This window comes from Kickxella alabastrina (genome assembly GCF_025024165.1).
Source record: "Kickxella alabastrina strain RSA 675 chromosome Unknown BX661scaffold_6, whole genome shotgun sequence".
Taxonomy (NCBI): Eukaryota; Fungi; Kickxellomycota; class Kickxellomycetes; order Kickxellales; family Kickxellaceae; genus Kickxella; species Kickxella alabastrina.
This window is the reverse complement of record NW_026251477.1, coordinates 563,091-589,202: the sequence shown is the minus strand read 5'-3', so window position 1 is coordinate 589,202 and position 26,112 is coordinate 563,091. Positions and strand designations below refer to the sequence as shown.

At 49.9% G+C, this 26,112-nt stretch overlaps 8 protein-coding genes across 8 annotated transcripts; 6 read left to right on the top strand and 2 right to left on the bottom strand.

The window, feature by feature from the left end:
• The first annotated feature begins 117 nt into the window (after positions 1–117).
• BX661DRAFT_179752 (PUA-like domain-containing protein) lies at positions 118–2,306 on the top strand. The gene is given in 6 exon segments (XM_051535305.1): positions 118–901; positions 1,042–1,149; positions 1,167–1,676; positions 1,705–1,774; positions 1,798–1,861; positions 1,941–2,306. 6 exon segments carry the CDS (start codon positions 513–515, stop codon positions 2,201–2,203), a joined length of 1,404 nt encoding a protein of 467 aa, XP_051393162.1. The 5' UTR covers positions 118–512; the 3' UTR covers positions 2,204–2,306.
• A 6,665-nt stretch (positions 2,307–8,971) lies between these two features.
• Positions 8,972–9,798, bottom strand: BX661DRAFT_197266 (uncharacterized protein; the record flags this gene model as incomplete). The annotated part of the gene is made up of 4 exons (XM_051538116.1): positions 8,972–9,011; positions 9,232–9,320; positions 9,365–9,587; positions 9,659–9,798. The coding sequence occupies 4 exons, from the start codon at positions 9,796–9,798 to the stop codon at positions 8,972–8,974; spliced, it is 492 nt and encodes a 163-aa protein (XP_051393161.1).
• On the top strand, positions 9,748–11,774 carry BX661DRAFT_87341 (uncharacterized protein). The gene is made up of 3 exons (XM_051539545.1): positions 9,748–10,029; positions 10,251–10,311; positions 10,465–11,774. Exons 1-3 carry the CDS (start codon positions 9,975–9,977, stop codon positions 11,498–11,500), a joined length of 1,152 nt encoding a protein of 383 aa, XP_051393160.1. The 5' UTR covers positions 9,748–9,974; the 3' UTR covers positions 11,501–11,774.
• A 3,882-nt stretch (positions 11,775–15,656) lies between these two features.
• Positions 15,657–16,052, top strand: BX661DRAFT_124601 (uncharacterized protein; the record flags this gene model as incomplete). The annotated part of the gene is made up of 1 exon (XM_051532435.1): positions 15,657–16,052. A coding segment is annotated over one exon (396 nt), but the record flags the coding sequence as incomplete, so codon positions are not given.
• Positions 16,053–16,164: 112 nt separating this feature from the next.
• BX661DRAFT_179746 (anaphase-promoting complex subunit Apc11) lies at positions 16,165–16,726 on the top strand. The gene is made up of 2 exons (XM_051535304.1): positions 16,165–16,591; positions 16,612–16,726. Exons 1-2 carry the CDS (start codon positions 16,404–16,406, stop codon positions 16,658–16,660), a joined length of 237 nt encoding a protein of 78 aa, XP_051393158.1. The 5' UTR covers positions 16,165–16,403; the 3' UTR covers positions 16,661–16,726.
• A 5,302-nt stretch (positions 16,727–22,028) lies between these two features.
• BX661DRAFT_179744 (uncharacterized protein) lies at positions 22,029–24,021 on the top strand. The gene is given in 5 exon segments (XM_051535303.1): positions 22,029–22,146; positions 22,283–22,410; positions 22,463–23,250; positions 23,267–23,424; positions 23,466–24,021. 5 exon segments carry the CDS (start codon positions 22,123–22,125, stop codon positions 23,859–23,861), a joined length of 1,494 nt encoding a protein of 497 aa, XP_051393157.1. The 5' UTR covers positions 22,029–22,122; the 3' UTR covers positions 23,862–24,021.
• Positions 24,015–25,067, top strand: BX661DRAFT_179743 (P-loop containing nucleoside triphosphate hydrolase protein). Its single transcript, XM_051535302.1, has 3 exons — positions 24,015–24,196; positions 24,232–24,729; positions 24,783–25,067. Exons 1-3 carry the CDS (start codon positions 24,149–24,151, stop codon positions 25,014–25,016), a joined length of 780 nt encoding a protein of 259 aa, XP_051393156.1. The 5' UTR covers positions 24,015–24,148; the 3' UTR covers positions 25,017–25,067.
• Positions 25,068–25,072: 5 nt separating this feature from the next.
• Positions 25,073–26,072, bottom strand: BX661DRAFT_179742 (uncharacterized protein). Its single transcript, XM_051535301.1, has 2 exons — positions 25,926–26,072; positions 25,073–25,881 (listed from the first exon to the last, which is right to left on the bottom strand). The coding sequence occupies exons 1-2, from the start codon at positions 26,045–26,047 to the stop codon at positions 25,083–25,085; spliced, it is 921 nt and encodes a 306-aa protein (XP_051393155.1). The 5' UTR covers positions 26,048–26,072; the 3' UTR covers positions 25,073–25,082.
• Between the last annotated feature and the right edge of the window lie 40 nt (positions 26,073–26,112).

Sequence of the window (26,112 nt, the reverse complement as noted above, 5' to 3'; positions counted from 1 at the left end):
AACGTACAGATGTGAGATAATTGATTGTTACATGTCCCGCTTTGGGGCAAGTCATTTTCCGAGGGCTTATTTTTTCTTTGCACACCTACGCGATTTTTTTGTTTTCTTGTTTGCAATAAAAAAGTTTACTTTTACTCTTCTTGCTTCCGCTATTCCACACTTGTGATTTCTCACTAAATTAAAGCTATTTTCTTGTTTTTTCACAGTCATGAGGATCAAAGTCAAATACACAGGCGCAGAAAGTATCCAGGCAGTGATCGAGGTAGGGCGCAGGGAGCTCGTCCAAAATGTGCGCGCCCTTGCAGCAGACGCCCTGTCCGAGTCCTCTGGCGTGGATTTTACCACCGAAAACCTGGGGCTGATTTTCTTGGGCAAGCAGGTACGTGTTCGCTGTCATGATAAATGTCCACCTAGTACCTCACCTTTTTGCTTGCTTCTTTTTTGCGACAGCGTGCTGTACACTAAGAAGGGAAGGGTTTTATATGTTCATATAATGTGTAGATGGCGGACGCATGGATTTGTTTGCATACAACGTCAATCACGGCGCCACGCTGGTCGCAATGCTCAGGCAGCCCAGGCGCGAACCGAGTGCAGTGCTTGAAAGCGAGGCCGAGTCCCTGCAATCAGCAAAGACACTTAATACCACTGCTGGCGGCGAGTCAGTCGCAGAAAAGGCCGCAGAAATGGTTGTAGATAAAACCGACGAAACAAAAGAAGTCACAGCTGAGCCGGCTGCAAGCAACAACGAAGTCCCCGTGGAGCTCAAGTGTGACCAATGCGACAACAGCCTCGATTCCAAGTGCAGAAAGTGCGGCTGCTTTATATGCGGCGGCAAGGACGACGAGCCCCATACGCTGGCATGCGACGAGTGCGGGTACTACTATCATATGCGCTGCCTGACGTTCCACTGAAAGAAGTGCCGGAGGGCGACTGGTACTGCGATCTCTGCCGAAACGACCCCAATGACATTGTTATTGGTGAGACTAAATTGGACCTTTCAAAGTCGCGCAAGTCCAAGATGCCATCGGCAACGACAAAAAGAGAGTGGGGAAGCGGCAAGTCATGTGCAGGCATGTCAAAGAGCTGCACTGTCGTGCCGAGCAACCACATTGGCTCTATTCCGGGCGTACGTGTTGGTCAGTCGTGGAGGTTCGCATCCAGGTCAGCGAGTCGGGCGTGCACCGGCCCCCCGTGGGCGGTATTGCTGGTGGGTCTACCACGCCCGCTATGTCCATTGTACTTGCTGGCGGGTACCCCGAGGACGATGATCACGGTGAAGAATTCTATTACACTGGGTCTGGTGGCTACGACCTGTCGGGCAACAAGCGTCAGGCCAAGACACAGTCGTTTGACCAGGAGCTGATCCGCGGAAACAGGTCGCTGGCGCTTTCTTGTGCGGCGCCGATCGACGAGATAAACGGCGCCGTGGCCACCGATTGGAAGCAGAGCTCGCCCGTCCGCGTGTGCCGCAGCTACAAGCTGGCCAAGATGCACCCCGAATTTGCGCCCAAGGAGGGCGTGCGCTACGACGGGCTGTACCGCCTAGTCAAGTACTGGCGTGAGAAAGGTGTCAGCGGATTCTACGTCTGGAGATATTTCTTCCGCCGCGACGACTCTGAGCCAGCACCCTGGACTGAAGAGGGAAAGCAAAACATCGAGCGCCTAGGCCTTTTCATGTACGAGTCTGAAGACATGGCATGACAGTCAAAGCCAAGGGCAAGACTCCCCAAAGGCTGCTGGCACTGCTGAACACACAAGCGCGCAAAGATCCAGCGTACCTATGTGCCATCTCCGGAGCTCGCCGAGATGATACGGCTGGACAACCAGAACATCCGGCTGTGGACGCAAATTGCGCCAACACGTATACCTCAGAGAGCGCTTACTTGGAGGCACTGAGCGAGGGCGAGCTGATGTGTCCGATCTGTCAGGAGCTCGTTCAGAACCATGTACCACGCCCTGCGGCCACAACATCTGTGCCCCATGCCTGCGCACATCGATGAAAAAGTATGGCATTATTTGTCCGATGTGCCGCTGCGACATTTCTAGCATGGGATCGGCAGACTCTGTGCACTTGCATATGAACCAGAACCTGGTTACCATTCTCAAGGCGCTGATTCCGTCGTATGGTTTGAGTTGGGACTCTAAATTCCAAGTGGCATGTATGCAGCGCGCTCTACGCACGGGCATAACTGTCGAAAAGTAAATGTATTTTCTCTCTTTTTTCTTTTTTTCTTTTTTTTTTTTTTTCTTTTTTCTTTTTCTTTCTTTTTCTTTCTTTTTAATATTGCACATCAAATTGATCCCAGTGTTCAAAATGCAAACACCTAAATTGAATAAATACACTGTAACGGACATTGCTGAGTGCTGACATATTTCCAAAATATTTTTAGCAACAAAAATTACTCATGATACGCAAGCTTTTGTTTGAATTTAAAAAAGCAATATTCCTGCGTGGAAACAAAACACAATATTTTGGTGGATTCTGATTTAGCAGCATGCATTTGGAAAAATATACGGACGCTGTCGAGAAGCAAAATAAAGCAAAAAGTGTTCTTTAGAGAGTACGGGCTATATTATTGTGTTGTTTTATTGTACTAATAAAGCGAAATAAAATATTGACCGGAAAATGCGGAATGTTCCATGTTTACAAAATATCGACACAATGCCCTTGAACGAAGCAAATATTAGTTTCAATTTTTATACTCAACAAGAGAGGTGGTGAGAATGCAAACCATTGTGCTTGTGCGGAATCTCCTACGAGGAGCATCCGCCGTGGATTTGCTATTGTCCAGCTTTGTGCATGCAATACGAAAATACGGACTTTTATTTATGTATTTTGTACAGAAGGAATCCAAATTGAATTATCATGTGCAAACGGGCTCAGGCTCAGTTGACCTCACCCCTTAAACTTGAAATAGTGAGTATTGTTGCTCATTAATTCTGAAACATTGCATGAAGAATAAAAATAAAAAATGGTCAATAAATCAAAATATACAATGTCATTTTTATATTCTGCACACATGCAGCAGTGTAATTAATTTCGGAATTTTGTGTCAACAATCAAAATCTAATGTTGTCAATTAAATAACAACAAACCATTTGGTAAAACATCCCGGCATTTTTGAAAATAGCATCTAAATATATATTTTTAATTCTAAAATCACACGCGTTAAAGCTTGAGAAAATTCTACTGCTATTTGTCGATGTGGACGGAGCTTTAAAAGACTTTCTGCGTCGTATATTCCATCAATATCATGAATAAGCATATTCAGAATAGGAGGGTAGGGAGGCCGTTTTTTTGTTTTATCTGTCTCCGCACAAAGCTCCGGGAAAAATCCCTCAAATATGACACGCGGAATGTAACAGTGTCTTGACATGTGACTGCTGACAATTTATAAAAAATATGGGCATTCCTGCAGAAACAATTGAACTAATAGTAGCACGCTGATGCCCTATCAATAATTGAAATACGACGGCCGAGCGAGGAACATTCCAAATTGCATGACTACTTTTTATGTTTACTGCATTTGGATATTACTAACTCTGGTGGAATGCACTATTTTAAATGCAAAGGCAATCTGAGATGCAACAATTTACATCTCGCACATTGGGTGCTTGGGAAACCTAATGGGCAGGATTTTGATAGTATTTATTACCAAAACAATCTGTTAAAATGGCCAGGTGACTTTTAAAACTCAACGCATGTTGGAAATATTGAACAAAAAAACTGTAATGATATGGAATATCGACTTACGTATTCCGAGGAAACTGAAGAGAACGCACTTTTAAACAATTAGTAACTGTTCGTTTTGAGTACAATATCCGCCTTGAGTGAATTTTTCTGTTACACAATGTGCGTAATAATATTGATTTTTTGCTGTAATTTTGTCGTACAATTAGCAAGTTAATATTTTAATTGCAGCCCAACACATGGAAATATATATTGGCAGCACTTTTTAATTTTGCATTGTATAAAATATTGACATATTATGGAATTGCAGAAAAATGAAAGAGCAGCCAAAATAAGAGTATCTTAGAACATCCGTCTTAGTCGCCTTTGGTTGTTGATTACCCCCGAGTTCAGTTCTTTTTGTCATTAATTTTTTGCTAAATTCATTTCCAGCTTTGCATGCGTTCGTGTCCGACATGCGCATGTATGTCTAGCAATATTTTCAAATCTAGAGAACCCAACAATTAAAAAACACAATGAACCAGCCTAATATGAAAAACCAGATTTGCTGAAACCAAATATCAAATAATATGGGGCTTGAGTGAAATAGAAATGTCTATGCTATTCTCATACACGTGATATTTTATGACAAATTTGAAAAAAAATATTTTAAGGGAATAGCGTAGACTAGCAAAATACAGACCGAATTGCCGCAATGGTGCATGACGAGTATTTTTCTTCATCGCTGAGAATCGTCCCTTTATTTGCTGCTTGCTGAGGGTTTGTTTTTGGGCAATGCGGCCCAAAGGGAGATTGGTCTCAATTCGGCATAGACAAGATGAGAAGAGATGAGTCGATATGCGATTTAGTAATGTGCATGTCAAGTGATCGCGTGTGTTCCTGGTTATATTTTTGAGGTGTGCCAATCACATTCATGAAACGCATACCTTTTTTTCTGCTGCGGATGAGTTTGTTCTGCATGCATGTCTTAAAATAGCACCAAGAAAAAATTGTCTGCTCAATGAGGGCATACCGTTTCTAGGGAGAGGAACGTTTGCCAAAAAATATTCGTCCCCCTGTGCATGACCTTTTTTTCAATGAAGGCTGGAGCGGCAGATGAATATAAAAACATTTGGGGTCTGTGACATAGCAAGCTAACAAACCAAGGGTAGAAAAACAAAATATTGCCACGAAACGAGGGGAACGCGGGAAAAGGTCGGCCAGGAGGGAGGGGGTGAGGGCAATGGCAAGGGGGTGTTGGCGACCCGATTCATGGAATGAAGGCAGCCTCCAATCCCCCTTTTATTTTTATTTTTATTTTTTGTCTTGCGCATGCGGTACGATCCAAAGTTAATCGTTGCTAGTGCAATATTGCTCACTTTTCCATTGGCGGAAATGTAGGCCAAAATAAAATGGCAAGCCCTCTGCATTTATTATTTTTTCTTGAATGTACATTATCCTCGTGCTCTTCCTTGTATAGATAACTCTATAAATTGAGTGCGTTCTCCCACTGCTGGCCTTCCGCTTTTATTTTGTATCCACCACCACAGCTGTATTATTTTGTACTTTCATTCCCGCTTGTTTATTTTCTAGTCCGCACAACCTCCATACAAATTCGTAGACCGATATATTTTTTACTTTAAAGCATTTATATTTACATTTACTCTTTTGTACTATTATTCGTCGCATTCTTTGGCATTTAATTATTGCTATTGCTCGCTCAAGTGTTATCATCTTATAAAACTATGTCTTTTGTCGCTTTAACTGTCACTGCGTTGTCGTCTGCCTCTTCTGCGATCCCATCTGAGGATGCCCCTGCTGTTCAAAGAGACTACCCAAGCCCACCCAGGCCGTTTAGCGACAGCGAATTGTAATGCAATCACAAGCAATGCACGCCACGCACAACTCGTGCTCTTTTCCGGCATTTAATTTGTTTTGTTGCCGAGTGTCAGCAATTGTGTCCAGGGGCATAAAAACATCTCACGCTGAAATGAAATGACAGAGTGGATCCTGATACACACATTTTCCGTACATTATATTATTGCATACTTCGTACTTATTCTATCTGTACTTTTATTTATTCTTTTTTCACATTTATTCTGTAATACAATTTATCTTATTATTTCAATTTATCTGTGTATCAAGAGTATTTTTGTCCATTTAGCATCATTCAATCGGCTGGCCAGTTTAATTAAAGGCAGTCGACCAAGCCAAACTGCTTACAACTTAGAGAGAGAAAATATATCCATTGTGCAAAATATAGAAAAAGACAAAAACTAGCGCTAATGATTAAGACTAATCGTCTACTACGCCATCTTTACCGTCATGGGCTCTATTGCAGACCTGGCTACACGCCCCTATAACAAAAATTATTCTAGGGGCAGCAGGGTTGGGATCTATCCAGACCTGGGTCTAATTGCCTGGCAATGGAAGTGTCTGCCATGGTATTATTAAAATTAAACCTGACTACTTAATCTGCCAGCTAGAGTGTCAATTGTGGTCAAATAGCTGCTGTGTATATCTGCCATCCTCATCACTAAACTGCTTACGATTTTGTTAGTGTCGTTTTTGAACTCATTCATTTATTAATCCTGCAAGTTGACATGTTAAAATAAAAACAATAAATCAACCAAGGGGTCCATTTAAAAAATTATATCGTATACAGAATAAAGGAAAATGATGAGCAAGCTATAGCTACATTAAAGGTTTATGAGCCAACCAATCCATACAAGTCATCTGATACTACTTTAAAAGCAGAAAGACATATTTGTATGCTTTGAAGCAATAAGCTGTGTGGTTTATTTTTTACTTGGCATTATGCGAGTGAACATTTTCCTCTAGTTTCTCTTGTTTTTTGTGCCCCTCTCTTCTCTTGCCAATTTAAATTATTTAAAAAAATTATTTACACCAAGCTACTTAGTTTACACTTTTATTAAACCATGATCAACGCCAACGCCAACTGTCTAACGATATTATGATCCAGAGAATATCAGCTTACATCGCTGATTGCTTATCGAACGTGCTAAACTGGAAGGATTATCTGCCAATTCTTGCTGTTTGCCACAGATGGAGAGAGGCCGGGCGACAAGTTGCATACCGCACTGTATACATCGAGTAACAGGTACCACCAGTGTACCTCCTGGGGGTCAGAAAGTCAGTGCACCACCAGGGCTTGGCTCAGCAATATTCGATTGGCGTCAACGACTGATAATTTGAAGTACGCAAAAAGCTTAATGTTGGCTTGTACAAAAATACAGCAATACCCTGTTTTATTGCAAATAGCCAGGAACTAATGCAAATGCAAAAGCACGATTGGTCTAAAGTTACATATTTTTATTACAAAGGTATATCAGAAATGAATCGAATGATGTACCCGAACAAATTGAGCACGTTATAAATCAAATTACGCAGTACATGCCTCATGTTGCACATTTAAATATTGATTTACTTGACACAACTTCTAGAGAACCCAACGTTCAAAGTGTTTGGTTGGTAAGTACGCACATCAACTACTAACACTAAGAAGCAACACTATAGTCAAGGTTCCCAATTTCAAGTTCTCAAATAGACTGACAGTCCTGGATATCGAACTACATCGCTCTGATATAAATTTGTACTCAGAAATAAACACCGAATGTCTGACAAAACTGTGCCTGTCTAATATTCCTTCCAATTTTACTTGGATACGTACCGACAGCCAAAACAAAACTCATCTTCCAGTGTTTCCAATTTGGTTAGCCTGGGGCTTCAATTTATTATTGATAATAGCGATGAGAGTAATACAAATGATAGCCATTCATTTTTTAAAAACAAAAGTCATTGTTTACAATTTCCAAGGCTGGAAAATCTGGTTTTAGAAGACATGGTCGTCACCCTGGGAAATTTGCTTGAGACAACCTTTTAAATACGCTGCCAAATTCAAAAAATCTGCAGTCTCTCCAAGACGTCAAATGGATAAATAAAAGTAATATTAAAAATACTCGGATGTACTTTAGCAAATCGTATGGCCCCAAGTGGACAATTAAAAGATTTGTTAATAGGAACTTTCGCGATAGCAATTATATATATGAAACTAACATGACTTTAAACAAAGAATTGGTGTATTATATGCGTAATACGCTTGCCAAAACGCCATATAAAATAATTGCACAAACTTGTGCAAGCTTTATTTAGATAGAAGCCTTCATATCAGCGAGATAGCTGAGTTTCTTTGTTGTTTGCCAAATCTTACGGAACTGAAAATCGGATTAAAGCGCCAACCTCAGAGAACTCCAGATTTATTTTCCATATATGAATCATTGGAAAAACCAATGCCATCTCTTTGTACTAGACTCAAAACGCTACAGATATCTAGATATAGGGCATTTGGGAAAAAGTATGTGGGAAGAGAGCTGAATATTTTGCTTGTGCAGATTTGCTCATTGAAAGCGGTATATCTTCCAATTGATATTGTTAACTGTATGGATGTGTTTGTAAACAATTATGGTGAGGTCTATCCTCATATGAAAACGGTGAAATTTGGTATATCCTAATTTTTTTAGCTCTTAACATTTAAATTTTTGTCATTAAAAGCTGATTTGTTGCTTAGAAACATTATCCTATTGAATATATTGCGTGTATATGTTTACATTTTGGTTCAAACCCCCTGTAGTAATCCACATACGTGCACTGTCTTTTGCAATTTATTTTTTCCCTTGGTATTTGGTTATTTTAAGTTAGTAAACATTGAAGCGCATGTCATGTAATTTATTTAGTCGCAGAAAATATTCACATGACCGTTGACCACGCAAAGACACCATATTTAATTTATACACTTGCATCCTTTGCAAGGTGTTTATGAGTATGTGAGTGTGCGTGCATGTAATACACAGATCACGCGCACATATTTATTGTTTTGTAAAGAAATCTGGAGTGTGTATACAGAGCACTTATTTTACCAAATTAAGCAAAACTGTTTTTTTGCATTTAAATATATTTAATTGCCCAAGAGCAACCCAATGCCGGTGACCACAAATGTATTTATGTTGAAATCCAAATTTACAATGTCTGTTGAGCAGTTCTTGCGTTGTTAGCCGCGCTTCTTGTATTTTCTGTTTCAAAGCGTGAACTACTTCACTTTTAATTAAAACGAAGATTTGCAAATGTAATTTCAACATAGTCCCGGTCACCTCGAAAAGTATAGATTAAAAGCTCACCCAACAACAATATTGATTTGCAATTTTGCATCTGCCATTCAATGAAGGGTTAGGTGCTTAACCATTTGCACATGTGCGCCTGATTTCCAGCATCAGCAGTGCCTCACTAGACTGTTGCCATTTGGTTGGCAAATGCAAGGTAATCGCTGCCGGGTACCAAATGTCTCACACTTGTTCAATGTTGCAACACTGGATTTTAATCATTGATTTTGATTTGCAAGCGATAAACAACTCAAATGATATTGAACCCAAACGAAACCAATATGCCTTTGTTCAGCTCTGCAAAAGCGCGGCGGCAAAGGGCTCAAAAATAACAAACACGCACACCAGACCAGCGACGCCCATTATTCCCAATATTTTGCTGACTTTTTGTTATCATCTTCGCTGCCGCTGCTGCCACCGCCAAATATCCCCAGCTTGGTCCGACACAAATGGTAATACATGTCATAAATACGCTTGCATTCGGCAGGATGCGGCCTGTAGTATGTATTTCAGCAACCCGGGTCCAGTCAGCCTCCACCTTGCCCGCGCGCATGGCCTTCTTCTCTTCGTCTCTAGCGCCTCGAACAACTCGCTCAATCTCAGCACGCGTCCACAGGGAAACCCGCGGCTGTGTCTGGTCCTTGAGATCCGATTGCATATTGTAAAACTTTGATTTGCATATCTCGCTTTCCACGCGCACACGCTTTGCCACTTTTTTCCAGTCAATAGACACGGAGCTGCTATTGGCAGCTGCTTGTCCAAGTATTCATCGTATATATGGTTATAGAGAATGCGTTCTTGTTTTTCAGACCATTGATGGGCGTAATTCTGAGGTAGCAGCTGGGGCTGCTGCTTGTTCTGCGTGTTCTGCTTGTTCTGCTTGTTCTGCTTGTTCTGATGCTTTTGTGGTTGTGGTGCCAGCTTGATCTTTTTGGGGCGCAGTGTGGACATTGGGCGGACTATTGCTGCGGCTTTAAGATGTATCGTCCGAGCTATATGGGTGTCATTGTAGTGGTCCTTTTAATACTTGTAGATTTTATAGTGGTGCGAGAACACAGTGGGAATCGATAATAAGACAAGAGCAGGTCTGGGAATCAAGGCAAATCGTGTCATGCTCAAAGTGCCAGATGTGCATGGCCCCAGCGGCACAGAGCGGGCCAGCTAGGCGCGCCAGCTTTATGGGTAAAGTAAAAAAAGCAAATGAAAATTCAAAATCAGCCAAAAATCAAATCAATTTTTATTCGAGCTGCGGTTCCCGTAAAGGCAAAGACAAAGGAAAAAGTGCAAAGACCTCTTTTCTTTCTTGCTTCTTTGCTCGAACTAAATTCAAAACTAACTATTAAAGTGCACTTATTTTTATTTATATCTCCCAATTTCAACCTCAAATTTTTATAAAACTATAGCAAATGTCGGGCAAGGAAAGCAACCGCGCGTTAAGGGAAACCTCAAGCCAACCAGCAGCAGGTATAGTTAGCTATTATCATAGAGTCGTGTTTGAGAAGAAAAAATAAGTCAAAGAAATTGGACATAGCTGCATTTCGTCCTACCACACACACCATTCGCTTACATACTAATTACCATTTGCCTTTGCCTATTTTCATGATATTTTTTAAATAGCCGCGCAGCTGACCTGCTTGGTGGGGATATGTCGGCTATCAACGCATTCAAGGCAAATCCAGCGCTTGCATTCAGCCAGTTTTCGCGCACCACAGCTTCAGCATCGCCGATGAGCGGCACCGCGTCACCAATGGCACAAAAGCCATCCTCCAAGGCGTCAACACCCGAGTCTCGCTCCGGCTCGGCAACCCCCGCCATGGCAGCGATCGACCAAATTGACGGAGTTCTGGCATCTCAGCTAAAACGGCTCGGCAAGCACGACTCGAAGACCAAAATGCGGGCCCTATTTGAACTTAAAAGCTACGTCAGCGAGCACACTTGGGAGAACGGTCTCGAGGGCATGCTTCTGGCATGGCCACCACTGTTCAAGCGACACATTTTTGACCCCGATCGCCGCGTGCGCGCGGCAGTGGCTACAGTTCACGCTGCTCTGGTAACCAAGACTGGAAAGCGGCTGGCAGCGCACCTCAAGCAGCTGATCGGCCCCTGGGTGGCATCGTACTTTGACCCGCATCGCGAAGTCGGCCGGAGCTCGCGGATAGCATTCGAAAAGGTGTTTCCAGAGTCCAAGCGCGCCGAAGTGTACGCATACTGCCTGGACGAGCTGATTGAATTCGCCACAGACAACATTGTTAACCAGACACCCGAGACGCTGAGCGACCCACGCTTTGTGGACGCTGAGGACATGCGCAGCAAGTACGAGCATGTCATTGGCGTGTCTTTTGGTACACTGGGTCTGGTAGCTGAGGAGGCTGCTCCGCAGAAGCTACTTGAGCACCAGGCACAACTGGATACTGTTTTCGGCAACAAGGTCGCTCTAAAATTTCTGTCCGACCAGTCGTTCTTTATCCGCCGCGGCTGCTATCGGCTGGTTCGGATTATCATGATGCGGTGCCCTGAAGTGTCCGCGACACACATGCATGCTGGCTCAGGCGCTACTAGCCAATTGCTTCAGCGACAGCGATCCCAACGCGCACGGCGACATGTGGGATGCCGTGTTGTTGACGACAAAGAACTATCCCCAGGTTTGGGGTGAGGATGGAAGCGCTGAATCAAAGAAGGCAGGCAAGAAGAAGACAGCCACAGATAGGCTGTTTGAATTCCTGCGCTTGCGCTGCAGGCTGCGCCGACCATTTCGTACCCATCGATCCTGGCATTGCTTGCTAACTTGCCGGCGGGATACTCGATGAACCATCCTTCCAGACCGACTTCAACAACGCGCTTTGGCAAGGTGCAGTTACCGCGGATGATTCAGGCGACTTGAAAACAGCACCGGCAGCCAATTGGATGGCACTGTTGGTTCGCGCGCGGCGCATCAGGAGAGCGTAGCGCTGGTGAGCGCGATCTGCGAGTGCTTCTCATTCCTATGGACGCGGTCGCTGAAGAACGCGGCATCCAATGGAAATGGTGATGCCAGCAGCAGTGTCCGGGAGCTTGTCAGTAAGGATGTTTCGCGCGAAACCGACCGCCTGTGGCATTTTTATCTGCAGAACATAGAGTCTGCCGACGACCTGGCGCAGCCGGTGCTAAGCTGTACTGCAAGATCGAGAGTCTGTCTGTCAAGTATGACCCCTCGCTTTTGGCTAACATCTGGGCGCAGACCAGTTGGTTTGCGCAGCGGCGGTTGACCGGCGACGCGATCTACCCGGTTGTTTACCTGGTGGCACAGCTCGCTTCCCTCGACAAGGCATCCCATCACGAGTGGCGGCTGCGCGCGCAAGCTGCTGTATCCTTCTGCCAGCATGCTGTGCAGTCGCCTGACACAGCAACCGCACAGAGCCTGATCCAGACGCTGTCGCAACTGGCTCCCGACACTGTGTTCCAGGAGGGATTTTCGACAAAGTTTTCCATGCGCCTCGAGGGCACTGGTTCGAGCGACGAGGCAGTTGACTTGGTGTTGTCCAAGGCCCAGTATCTGATGAAACCACAGGATCCGCTGCTGATGCCGCCCAGAGCATCGATTCGTTTATTGCATCGACGCTGTCGCGGGTAGGAACATCAGCAGAGGCGACCGAGTCGGCATTCCGCCTGGTCACAGCCCTGTTGGCAGCGCTGCCGGGATCCGAGGTTGCGAAGGGGGAGCAGTGGAAGCAAAGTGCCCAGCTTCCTTCGCTGGGGCGCGTTTTGTTGTCAGTTCTGCCACAGCTCCCCACGGGCACCAAAGAAGTGCTGTCCTCAGCAGTGGGCGCGCCCTCTTTGGATCTAGTACGCCTGCTTGGCCAAGCACTGCTGGTGCACTTTACCAGTGAGGCCGAGCTCATCGATCAGCGCGTGGTCGACAGCGTGTTTAGCTGGATGGAAGGCGTCTTTGTCGTGCTCTACGAAATCCAGTGGACGCGCGGCAATGTTGCTGCCAACTCGTGCCTGAGTGGCTGGACCAGCGCCACGCACGAGGTTTTGAGCAGCTGGACACTCTGGCCCGCGATTCGACAGCTGGACCGCGCTTTGTTCGATTCTGGCTCGGCAGGTCGGGCAGCCAAGCGCACTCGGCGCTGGGGCTGCTGTTCGACTTTGCCATATCCACGCAGGGGTCGAGCGACATCAAGACAGACGTCATCGCGACTGTGGTCTCGAAGCTGCATCCGCAAGCCAAGCGCGCATGGTCGGCAACTGAGTCCCAGCTCGAAAAGCTCCGCTTGGGCTCCGAGCTGTCGCACGCCCTGAGCGATTCTATTAGTAACGATCTCGGCGATTTGCGCGTGGCAAAGAACCCGTCTCACCTGGCGCGGCTCGCGAACTCCGTCTACACGCGCATTTGCCCACAGTCGGACTCGCGTGCCCTTCAGTCGTTGGTGTTCGACTGGATCTTGGATGAGCGCCAATGGGCACGGGCGTTGGACGCAGACTCGGAGGCAAGCCTGGGCTGCAATGGGAAAACCGACCGCTATTTGGGGTTGGCAAGCGCAGCAGGCGCTTCAGGGTTGCGGCAGTCGGTTGACGACTTTGGTGGTATCAGCAACTCAAAGTCTTTCCACACGTTGGCCCACTGGTCGGCCAATGCCGCCACTGCGCCAATATCCGTAGAGCCACGCGGAAAGCTGCAGGTCTATGATGTCTTTGGGCTCTCGCGCTTTGCCCGCCGCGCGATGTTCGCCATTGATTTTGTTCAGCTTTCTGGTGGGTGCCGACACTGTCCTTTGCCAACAGCGAGACTTTGGCAGCATTTGTGCGCCACATGGCCCTGGCGTTCGTGCTGTTCAGAGAGGCCCTGCTTTTGTCGTCAAATTTGTCGGACGACCGACGACGAGGTCGCCACTAGCGGCACAAGCAGGCGCAAGCTTGCATGCCTCAGCATCATTGGCGTGAATGCTGACAACAGCATGCTGTGCACGCGGGTGGACGCATCCGCCAAATCAATCCAAGAGCTCGTCTCAGATCTGCTCAGCCTGGTTGCCGTGCAAGGCTCGTCTTTGCCCCAGGTAGGCGAGCTTGCAGACAGCTCGTCCGTCTCTGGTACCAAGGCGCCCCGCGATCCTGGGCGCTGGTTGAGCACGCTAGTCACATATGCGGTCAGCCGCAGCGGCGACCTCGAGCCTGAGTCCGCATGGGAGCGCGTCGCGGCGTTTTGCGTATCCAAGGGCCAGGAGGACGCTGGGTCTCCTTGGACTCTGGTTCTGGGCACGCTGGTTGAGTGGTGCCAGTGGTCGTCTCCGCTCGAGCCCGCCGACATCGAGGCTGCTGTGGCCAACCCGCTGTCGCGCAGGATGTCTGCCGTGCCCGAGGCCACTCCATGGGCTGTGCTGGCGGTCGTGATCGTGCGTGCAGTCTCCCTGCGCCAGCAGTGCGTGCAGTCTCCGGCCATGCAAAATGCGCTCCTGGACACTGTGAGTCAGCTGCGCAACTCTGCCGATCTCCAGCAGCAGGTTGCCCTGATGGAGCTACTTTGCGAGCTGCTTCCATCGCAGAAGGCCTCCCTCGACGCAGGCACATCGACTCCCAAGATTGTTGGCATTCTCACCGCGCTCCCCGAGAAGATTGCCGAGGACAGGTACGTGGCGGCTGCGGGTGCGCATGCCGCGCTTCCAGTAATCTTGGCCGCGCTGGCCACCATCCAGAGGTTTGCTTGCTGCGTGCCAGCTCTGGATGGCGCGAGCGCCGTGGGCCTGGCCCGCCTGTGCTTGCGCTGGGTTACCATGGACGTTGGTTCCAGCGACGGCGGCACCGCGCTGCAGGACACGCTTCTGGTAGCCGCATCGCGGGCAATTGGCGCGCTTGCCCGAGTGGCGTCTGCACTGGTCGAGGACTCGCTCAGCATTGTTGGCCCAGTCATGCGGCAGATCGGAGAGCAGCTCGTCGACACATGCGTGCTGTCGGAGCGGCCGGTGCCCGAGGGCGTTTACGCTGTGACGCAGCTGATTAGGTGTGAGTACAGCGAGGTGCCTGAGTTTGGCAGACTCTACCCAGTGCTTGCCAGCGCCACTCCCAGGCTGGTCGTCGAGATGCTGCGCCTCACACTGTCAGCATCAGACACCAACGAGTACATCGGCGCCCATTTGAACGACCTCGTCCGCTTGGTCGTTGTCGCAGCAAAGGCGCTTGCCGACCTGAGCGTGCCTCTGGAGGAGTTTGGCGAGGCGATTGAGTCTGACGAGTACATCCGCAGTGCCGGCCTGCGCCTGCTTTCCAGCCTGCTGCTGGTCGCCCGGTGCGCCGACGGCATGGCGGCCGATGCCCAAAAGTATGAGGAGCTTTCGGATCTCCTGAGTCGGCAGCAGGTCCTCGACGGCGCAATGCCCTGGGTGTGCGGCCTGCTGGGCCTGGGCAGCAGTGTCTCTGGCGCATTCAATGCCAAGCTCTGGGACGCGTCGGCGAACGTGGATTGGGAGACATGGGCAGCCGAGCTCTCGCTCAACCCTACTGGCGAGCATTTGTTCCGCGTACTGGCAAACCACGTGCTGTACAGCGTGGCGTGGGCCTTCCCGTCGACCTTCCGCCTGTGGTGGGCCGGGCTCTCGCAGGGCTCTCGCGCAACCAGCGTTGCCGTCGAGCAGTTCGTCACCAGGCACATTAGCCCGATCATTGTCGAGAATGAGATCAGCCGCATCCGCCAGCAAGGCGGCGAGGACGCAGGGCAGGAGCACGTGTGCGACCACGAGGATGAATGTGACCCGCGTCTTCACGCGGCCAAGCCCACAGCAATAGCGCAGATTCTGGAGGAGTACGACGACTCGGCCGTGCGTGCCGGCGCGACCCAAGCGACGCTGTCTTACACTGTGGATGATAGCACGCTCGAGATTGTTGTCCGCTTGCCGCCGGCGTACCCTTTGGCGCTGCCTGTGTTTGACTCGGTCAAGAGGGTCGCTGTGTCGGAGAAGCGCTGGCGCGGGTGGCTGGTGTCGGCCCAGGCGCAGATGGCACGCAACCGGCGTGTGGATACTGTGTGTGCGCAGCTGCTGGGGAACATTGGCGCCCACTTTGCCGGAGTCGAGGACTGTGCCATTTGCTATTCGGCTGTCGGGACTATGGACAACACGCTGCCCAACAAGCAGTGCAAGACGTGCAAGAACAAGTTCCATCGGATGTGCCTGTTCAAGTGGTTCAACACAAGCAACCAGAGCACATGCCCGCTGTGCCGCAATCTGTTCTAGGCTGCAGGGGACATGCTTGGGTACTCGACTTTTGCTTCGACCATTGTATATTTAGAGTAATTAATTGATGCTAATAGACAATACACCTACAAAGTATCTGGCCAACCGCTGGTGTTTTATTTTTATTTTTATTTTATGCAATCGATGCGCCATTTGCACGTAAGTATTTCTGTCCATAACTGCGCCCGGGTGCTGGGTGTCTGTCAAATGCCTGTGACATTTGCCGCCTTTAATGCAGACCGGACGCCCAAATAAACTCCCTTTTGTTTTCACACGCCATCCCTATACATCATACTACGAGCGCTCTTAGCAAGCCCATATCGCGCGCGCAACGACGAACAGTGCGCAGACATGAAGGTCACAATCACCGACTGGAAGGCAGTCGCCGGCTGGAGGTGGGATGTGCCAGATGATGACGTCTGCGGAATTTGCCGCTCGGCATTCGATGCCTGTTGCCCAAGCTGCAAGATCCCCGGCGATGACTGCCCGCTCATATGGGGGGAGTGCTCGCACGTCTTCCACATGCATTGCTTGCTCAAGTGGCTCGTGCCGAAAACAGCCAGCAGCAGTGTCCGATGGACCGTCGCCCGTGGGTGACGGCGAGCTAATGCATGTTCGAGCCCTTTCACTCTGTTGAATGGAATTCCCCCCCCCCAAGTACTTTTAATTTGTCTAAATATAATAATGTCGCAAAACTAAAACTGGTCAAGCTAGTTAAAAAACAAGAACAAAAAAACAAGCAGCATAAAAAGTTGGCTTACAGCTCGTCGTGCTTCTCTTCGTTGCTCTCGCAGCCGCAGGATCAGCAACCTCGGGGGCTGGTTCGGGCAGGTCAATGTTGATGGCCTCAGCATCTGCGATCTGCGCGCCCTCGTGCTTGCCACGCTGCGCGAGCACCTTGGTAAAGTCGGCGACCTGCTTATCAAACAGTTCCCACTCGGGCAGCAGACGGCGCGCGCGCACGAGCTTGGGCTCCTTGGTCATCGGGTTATTGCACAGGTCAATCGTCTTCGCCTTGCCGAGTGCCGCATCGCTGCACCATGTTTCGCACCACAGCCACTCCTGGGGCAGGCTGAAGATAGGCACGAGATGCTGCATGTTGTTGGGCAGGTCCTGGTCGAGATTGGCCAGCGAATTCGAGTCGCGCGAGAGCATCTGATACTGGCCGCGCAGCCGATCACCCGCTGCGAGCTGTCTGAACCGCTTAAGATCTACGACGTAGAGCGCCGAGATGTGGTAGGGCTTTCCGCGCAGATGGTCCTTCCACCATCCGTTTTTCCAGAACCTATACCGTCGATCTCCTTGCGGTCGTCGCAGAATGGCACGTAGCCATAGGGCGCGCCCTGAAGGTCCATGTCGGCGAGCTCCTGCAGGTCTGCGCGCACGATCTGGTCGGCGTCTACGAAAATAACACGGTCGAGGTTCAGCGGGAACAGCACGTCCAGGAACAAAATCTTGTAGCCCCAGATGGTCCGCTGCTTCTCAGTCTCGTGGTTCAGCCAGTGCGGCCACTTGTAGGTGACAAACTCAAAGTCAAATCCAAACTCCTCTGCCATGTGGGGCACAAAGGCCTTGAACGAGGGCGACAGGAAATTCTCGATCAGCCAGAACTTGACGTGGCTGCTGGTGTTGTTCAGCACGCTCATGATCATAATCGACATGAGCCGCTCGTACAGGTGGCCCGACGCAACAGCAAAGACGTCAAAGTGCGGACGGATGCCCTTTGCCGCAGCCACATCCGAGCCGCCACCAAAGGAGCTGCGGAGCTTGCCCCAGAGCCCACCGGCTGAATCCTTTGCCACCGATCCCGACGCAGCCTTCGAGTCTGCGGTATCCGAGCTTTCCAAGACATCCTCGGTCTCCTTTCCAGGGCGCTTGCTGACCAGCGGGAAGATCGTTGTGCCTCTGAAGCTCGAGACAATGACAGGTTGGCGGTACTCGTGGTCGGGGCCAGCCTGCTTGGCAGCGCGATAATTCCAGCGTCCGTCACCGATGTGATCAATCTTGTATATGTCTGCCGAGCGACCAGGGCGGATGCTGAACTTCCAAACACCCGGATTGGCCTTGAGCTGCAAGTAGCCAAGATTGGCCATTACAATGGTGTCTGTCATATCCACTTCCGACGACGTGCCGAGCCGCACTTCAATACCACGCGCAGGGGACCTGCTGTTCGTATCTACCAAGTGACCCTCGACCAGAATGTTGACCAGCTTGTACGTTGCTGATATTCCGGCACTTACATCTCTGAGCGACGAAAGCCTGATGTTGTCCAGGTCGTGGATGGACTCGACCGCAGTGACCAGCCAAGCCGAAGGGACATCCATTCCAAGTGTCAACAACGGATCGGCCGGAATGCCATTGAAAACAACTTCGGGGCAAGCAGTGCTTCCTGTGGCGCCAAACTCTGGCTTGCTCGGCCATAGGTAGCGGTAAAACCGCTTGACGGGGAGCTCGGTCATCTTGGTCTTCGGGACCATCCAAAGCTCAAGCGACACGGACGGCATGCTGACCAGCGTCTCGAGCAGCGGCGCCCACTTTTGCGCAGTCTCGCTCAGCGGATCCAACACCACCTGTATGCGCATGCGCGCCGAGCCGGGCTCGTTGGTAGTCAGCGGTGCTGTCGCATGGGTCGACGGCAGAACATCAAAGAGTTGACGAGCCTGCTGCTTACGGCGCTGCATCACACTGTCACTTTGGAGGAGAGTTTTGCTGTGCTCTATGACCGCTGAGATCTTGAGCAGCAGCGACGGAACCTCACTAGGCTTGACATCGGGCAGAACTTTGGCCATGGCGCTGCGAACTGCGCCGATGCGCTCTTTCTCTTCGAGCGCAGCCAGAAGGACAAAAGTATCCTCATTGAACAGCGTTGTCGGGGTAATTGTCGGGATGATCCTGCCGTTGACAGCCACATAGCATGAATCGGCGTCGGCAGGGATTGCATTCATGGACGACAAAACAGCCCGATTGGCCGTAAACTCCAGCTCAGCATCGTTTATAAACTCGTCCAGAGGCTCGAGAAGACGCGCTTGCTTGTCCCCAAGTGCCGCGACAGCAGATTTGCGCCCCTCAAGTAACCGGCAACAACCTCGGCTTCAACACCAGAAACGACAAGCTGGTAGACAATCTGCGGCGCATCCACATCGTAACCCTGGGCTTCCTCTGCCTGCTCGTCGTCCTCGTCCTGGTTGTTACTCTTCAAGGCATCTGACAGCCGCGGAACATGGATCAACGCGACTCGCATGCGAGTGTCCTTCTTTGCTGCGGCCAGGGCATTAACTGCCACTTGGCGTACTCGCTCGGATGCAAGATCGCCGATGACCCACGTCGAGACAATTTGCTCCCTTCCTTCTGATGCATCGCTGTCGCTGCCAAAGTCCAGATACCGCACGTCACGGTCCATCCACTGCATGGCCAAAGGCTGGCCCAGCGGCAAAATGCGCAGTGGATTATCGTCCGACACGTAAATGAGCGTGTTGCGCGAGCTCGCAGCGCCCCTGCCATACACAAATTCCTGCACACCGTCCTCGGGCGTAAACTCCTTCAAGCGCAGCTTCTGAGCCAAATCCCACGTCTTCATCTGGAACGCATTAAAGACATTCTGCTGGTAGCCCTTGCCCATAGAGAACTGCTCGCCGTTGACAAACACCATGCCCGACGGCGTCGATGCGGGGCTCAGGTCCAGACGCGCACAGTAGTCGACTGTGTCCGCCCACCGCCTAGACAGCCAGGAAACGGTATCTCCGCCGCTGCCGACAATCTGCTCCCAACCAAGAGGTGTCTCGTCATCCTTGGTTTGTGTGACTTGATGTACGCCTCGTAGATGCTGCGCGCGCTGTCGATAAACAGCGCCGGCATTGCGCCAGGGTTGCCTTTCTAACCTGGTAATGCGAGACCAGCGCGCCCTTGATGATGGAGTGCCACTCCTTGCGCTTGAACGAGCGGCGTAGGTACAGGACATACTTTGCCATCGAATTTGCCACCGACTGCTGATCCGGAGTGCTGTAGTCGATCAGCGGCACAATGCCGAATTGCATGGGCAGGCCGTGCTCCACATTGGCCATGAGTTCTTCAAACGCGAGCACCCAAGTGTCGGGCTGCGACATGTCGAGCGCAAATACAACTTGCACAATGTTTTTGCGAATACGCTGGATCATCCCGGGACTGCCCATGCGCTTCAGGTTCTGAATATCGGACGGCCACGACGAATAACGGCGGTCTTTTTCGAGATCGTTGAGCCACAGCACAGTTTTTTGGTCTTGCGACTTGTCACGCATGTCAAAGACCAAGGTGTTGGCGCCCTCGGCGTCATCAGCCGTATCGGTGCCAATAATAAGCTCAATGGCTTGGGTCTGAGAAACTCCAAGGTGCTCGAGGCTGCTGATAACTGAGTTTTCTTTGCGCAAGTGCTCCAGCAGTCCGAACGGGTCCAAGTTCTCGTCCTCCACCTCAAACCCATTGATGAGCAGCCGGTTCCCGTACTTATCCAGCGCATCATCCTTAATGCTCGCGGCTAGGGTGCTGTTGATGGGCACCTCGGAAAGCAAGTGCGCGTAGCGGGGCAGGTCCTGCGCCAGCTGCTTCAGCACGGCCAGCCTGTTGACCTCATCGGCCGACAAGACCATTTGCGTGGCCTGGATGCCCAGATCAGAAATAAGCTTCTCCGACAGGCCCTTGACTATGGGCTCGGTCTCGCTCTCGAATATGGCAAACTCGCCGCTATTGCCGCTAGCGTTAGGCCCCTGCACAGCGAGCTTGGAGCCTCCCGACTTTGCGGCACCGCGACTGCTACCATAGTCCAGATCGCGGTCATCAATGACCTTGTACTCGGTGCTCTTGAGCGCGAGCTCGACACCGTAGCCGGAAAGCCCGAGCAAGGGGCGATCGCTGTCACTGGCACTGCTAAAGTCCCAGGGGCGGTAGCGCAGAATATACGTGACCTCAGAGTTGTCGGCCAACATGACGAGATGCTCATGCATCCCGACAAAGCTCTCGGCGCGCGGGTCAGCGTAGAGAACCACGATTTTTGGTAGCAAGGGGGCGTCTGGGCGATACACGTGGTCCAGACCCAGCCTCTCGGTCACAACCTTGGACTCCTCAATGTACGTGTCGCCATAGAACTTTTCAATATCCAGCAGCTCATTCAGGGCTTCGACAGAGCAAGCCTGCTTGTCCTTGTACTGGGCCCACGCTGTGCAAGAGTCGTCAAAATTATTCGCCCCGCGCGCCTCCTAATATCGGGAACCACGTTCGAGTTGTACATCTGGTACTGCGCGACCACCGCCGGCGCGTGCGCGTGGACAGATAGCTCGAGTTTCATGAGCGACTGGGCGAATGGCTCGAGAAGCGAGTCATGTTCAATCCACTGCAGGGCCTGGGCGTAGGTGTCGGCGTCTGATTTGGCAAACACGTCATTGTTGCTAGCCAGCTTGAGCAGAAAGGGGAAGTAGGCGCTGCTGTTGTGCGTGGCAATCCCCTCGGCGACTTCCAGAAGCAGCGGTGGGGCTGCAAAACTTGACAGCAGCCGAGTGCGGATGGGTGACGAGGTTGATGTGCAGGACCGCTTGCATAGACCGGGAAATGCAGCATCGACAACGCAGCTAAAACACACAATGCGCGCTGAGTCGTGCGCATAGTGTCAGTTGAAATTGAAACTGAAACTGAAACTGAAATTGGAATTAAAGTGTGTTTTTGTGAAAATGTGGATGCAAAAGGGTAATAAAAATATTTAGTAAAAGACAGTCCAACAATTCCAACAATTTGGAATCAAGTAAAAAAATAGGAGTGATGATATTGCCACGCCGCCTGTTTTTGCATATATGGAAGATTTTCTGCAAACGGTCCGCAACGCAAAAAGCGGTATTTAAACTATCACGAACAGCAGCCACACCCATCAATCCCCCCAGTAAGCATTCGTGCGCGCTGCCATATCTGCTGTGGTGTGCTTCTCAACTTTTTATTCTGATCGTGTTATTTTTTGCTAATTGTCCACAGGAAAAAAAGCAATAAAAAAATGACTTGCGCCACAGCATTCGCCCACCTACACTCGATATTTAATATTTAATATATACACATGGCGCTTGTTGATTCTGTAGATGTAAGTGATGTGCGGCACAGTTTGCAAAACAAAACAAAACAAAAAACTTACAACTGACGATTAAAGAAATAGCATTTGCAAAAGTATTACACATTAAATATAAAATGATTCCTATTTGTTTTACACGCAAAAATAGCTTGTGCGCGTGTCTTCGGTAAACGCACTTTTTACCCAGGCCGAGTGCCAGAGCATATACCAGCAGAACCCAGCCCTGCTTGAAATCCGCGACTTTGTTGTTAAATACGCTCCGAACGCGCACTCGTCGTCCAAAGATCAGCAGCAGCAGCCCGAGACAAGAGCAGCACCGCAGCCACAGCATCGCAGCATCGCAACCGTCTATCCCGATCACCTCACTGCGCGACATCGTCACATCTCTGCTAGAAGAAAAACGCCACGAGGACGGCGTCCGCTTCCTAACAGCCGTAGGCTCAGCCTCATTAGTGCAAGACGCACGCGTAGTCAGCAACCTTCTGAACATATTTAAGCCAACCCACATTCTCGAGAAGGACCTAAAACAGCGCAGCAGTTTTCTTCTCGAAACCCTAAAGCGGAATGCTGAAGACCACAGTGAACTCTGGCAGATCAGCAACAAACGGCTACAGGCCATTATACAGTCGCAGCAAAGCGTATTGGCATACCTGAGGTCTGTCGAGACGCAGTTTCTCCGGCCTTGGTTTAAAGACAAGTACGCGATATCGCCAGGAAAATTCTGGGACCTCATGGACGAGCTGACCGGGTTGCCGCAGGAGGGGTCTGATGAGGAGACGAATTTGCTGGAGCTGGAGATGTATCAGCACCGCGTTATGCTGGCATGTATTCTGCTCGAGCAGATGCGTGCGGATATGGCGGCGAATGTCGGTGACATTTGGGAATCCATGTTCCTCAAGATCGTATCCGAGGGATTCGTGTCCTCAGGCCGCATATCGCATCCGAAAAAGCTGCTGGCCACCTTGTTTGCGCGCTTCAAAGGGATTTCTCGCGACCGGTGTCCGCACGAGGAGAGCAAGATTGTCGCGTTGCTGCTCGATATGCTGGCGGTAGCGAGCTGCTGCGGCGCTATATCCAGGGACAGCTGCGTACAGGCCATAGCAAAGGACCTGGTGGGTTTGAGACCGACGAGTACGTGGATTCATTGACCTTGTGGGCTCCGACATTCTGGCCATTGAGATTATCAGTTATACATTAGTCTCATGGTTCCGACTCGAGATGGTGCCGGCAGCAGCAGGCGAGAGCAAAAGCAAGCGCGGCCGGGAGCGTGCACTGTTGCTGCCCGCAGGGGTTGCAAAGACGGCGTTTTTTCTGGAGGCGACGCGGCCCAGGCAAAACCAGAATTGGCCGCGTACTGGTACGATCTGATCTGCGTCTTGTCCAGGCTGGTGCAGAGGACGGTCAGTGCGTTTGAAAGGCGCCTTTGCTTTGCCAACAGCGAATCTACTCATTCGGCATCGGCGCATCTTCTGGTGCTTATGGTGACTGCGAAGCATCCAGAGGCGTTTGCCGTGCTGACTGATGCGTACAGTAAGCTGATGGACTATCTGGAGGTTGCGTTGCCTCAGCCTAACGCCATAGACGTCGACACGCTCTCGCTTTCTTCGCTGGATTCAGACAATAATGGAAATGGCTGCGAGCGGGACGATGATGACGAGGAGGCTGAAATGCTCGTAAGCGTGTATGAAGAGCTGGATATCCTTGGAAAGTATCTGCGCGATGAATGAAATTAAAATGTAATGTTTTTTATACAGGCAGGTGATTTGTCATCAGTATTTGACCTCATTTTTTTTTGATCCAAGTGAAAAATTTACACTGTAACAAATCCACAGCCTGTGGGATTATTTGAATTTTTTTTAGATATTTGGTCTCATTCTTTTCTTCAGTTTAATGTTGCTGAGCTTTTTTCTTTCTATTTTTTATTGCGTTTGTATTTTTATATTTATATTTATATTTTACTTCTCAATTCAACACCAAAATCCACCCACAAACTTTTTTATTCCTTAATTTCACAATGAGTCACCCAGAGGTTGGCGATCGGCTAGCATCGATCAAGCACGTTGTCCTGTGCTGTCAGGAAAAGGCGGCGTCGGCAAGTCATCATGCACAGTGCAACTGGCGCTCTCACTCGCCCACCAGGGCCACAAAGTGGGTGTCCTAGACATCGATCTCTGTGGACCGAGCATCCCGCGGATGCTCGGACTAGAGGGCCAACAGATCCACCAAGCGTCAGCAGGCTGGGTCCCCGTATTTGCAGACTTTGAGAAGCGGCTCGGATGCATGTCCATCGGATTCCTTCTGCCCAACAAGGACTCCTCCGTGGTCTGGCGCGGGCCAAAGAAAAACGCCATGATTAAGCAGTTTCTCGCGGACGTTTACTGGGGAGACCTAGACTATCTGCTTATTGATACGCCGCCGGGTACGAGCGACGAGCACTTGGCAGCTGTGGAGTATTTGCAGGAGTGGAATCCGGACGGTGCAGTGATTATTACTACGCCCCAGGCTGTTGCGTTGGCGGATGTTAAAAAGGAGATTAGCTTTTGCACAAAGGTCGGGTTGCCGGTACTTGGGCTGATTGAAAATATGAGTGGGTTTGTGTGCCCGCACTGTGCCGAGTGTACTAACTTGTTTTCAACCGGTGGGGTCAGGGGCTGGCTAAGCATATGGAGATTCCGTTTTTGGGTCGTGCGCCCATTGATCCCAACCTGGTGATGCTGCTCGAGCAGGTGGACAAGACGGTGGTGCCCAATGTTAACGATCCTGAGGCCGAGAAACAGACGACCGCGTCGATAGTTGAGACGTACCAGCACTGCGAGCTGAGCAAGATATTTGCGATAATATCCAAGGAGCTCAACCAAAGGCTGAGTGCAACAAAAAAATAACAATATAATTTTTTTTCTTTTCAATTTCTGTTCAAATCCAGAATCAAAATACCAAAATTTAAAATATTATTTGTCTTCTTGTTCGTTGCGGCCCAGCATCTTCTTGCGCAGCTTCTTTGCCCTCTTTACGCTGGTTTCGCCGGTGATCCCAAGCTCCGCGTTCTCTCGAATCAGCGTATCTAGGGCCCTGACATCCGGATGGAACTGAATGACCTTCTTCGAAATCCTAAACCTCGTCGGCAACCCAAACTCGGGGCGATACACCCACTGCACACTATGCTTGCGCGACGGGCCCGGTCTCAAATCTCGCACATAAACTGGGGTCTTCGGATCACTCCCAGTCAGGCTGAATTTCTCAATCAACAACGGCGTATCGTTCGTCACAGGGAACTCAATCTGGCTCTCGCCAGATGCTTCAGCGCGCCGTACCTGCTGTAGGGCCTTTTTGCTGAGGTTCCCGAGGATACGGATGCTGCGGATATGGTCGCGGTACATTAGTTGGACAAGCACCAGGGGGATGAATCCGGCAGTCATTATTCCGCCAGCTGCGAGCACCGTGTAGACGTCGTCGAGGCGCACCCAGAGGCTGATCGCTGTTGAGCAGAATACGTTGACGAGGAAAACCATCCGCAGGTGCCGCACCTGCTTGGACATTGGCATGTCGTACATTGGCAGCTTAATAGGGATGCTGGCATCCGGCTGCACATGCTGCTGCTGAACAGAAGAGGGGACGGCTGATGTTGCTGGTGGGTTTGCCTCTGTTGACAATTCTGGTTTTCTCTCGGCGTAAAGTGATTGCGCCGATGTGTGGAACCCCTTGCTGCTGCTGCTGCTGCTGCTAGAGAAGGACATAATGGCAAACGGACTGGCGGTGTATTGCGGCTGCAAAGACATGTGTGCGCGCGCCACAAACATTTGGGTTGGTGTGGCGAGAGCATTGTTGATCCGCAGATTGGCCGCATGGATAGCAACGATCGGGTGGGCACCTTTGAACCGAGCAATACGCGGCTGACAACCTGCATCGAATACATGGTTTGCGTTAGTGTAGAATATAAAGCTTAAATAATGATAATATTTTACAATTTTATTTTCCATT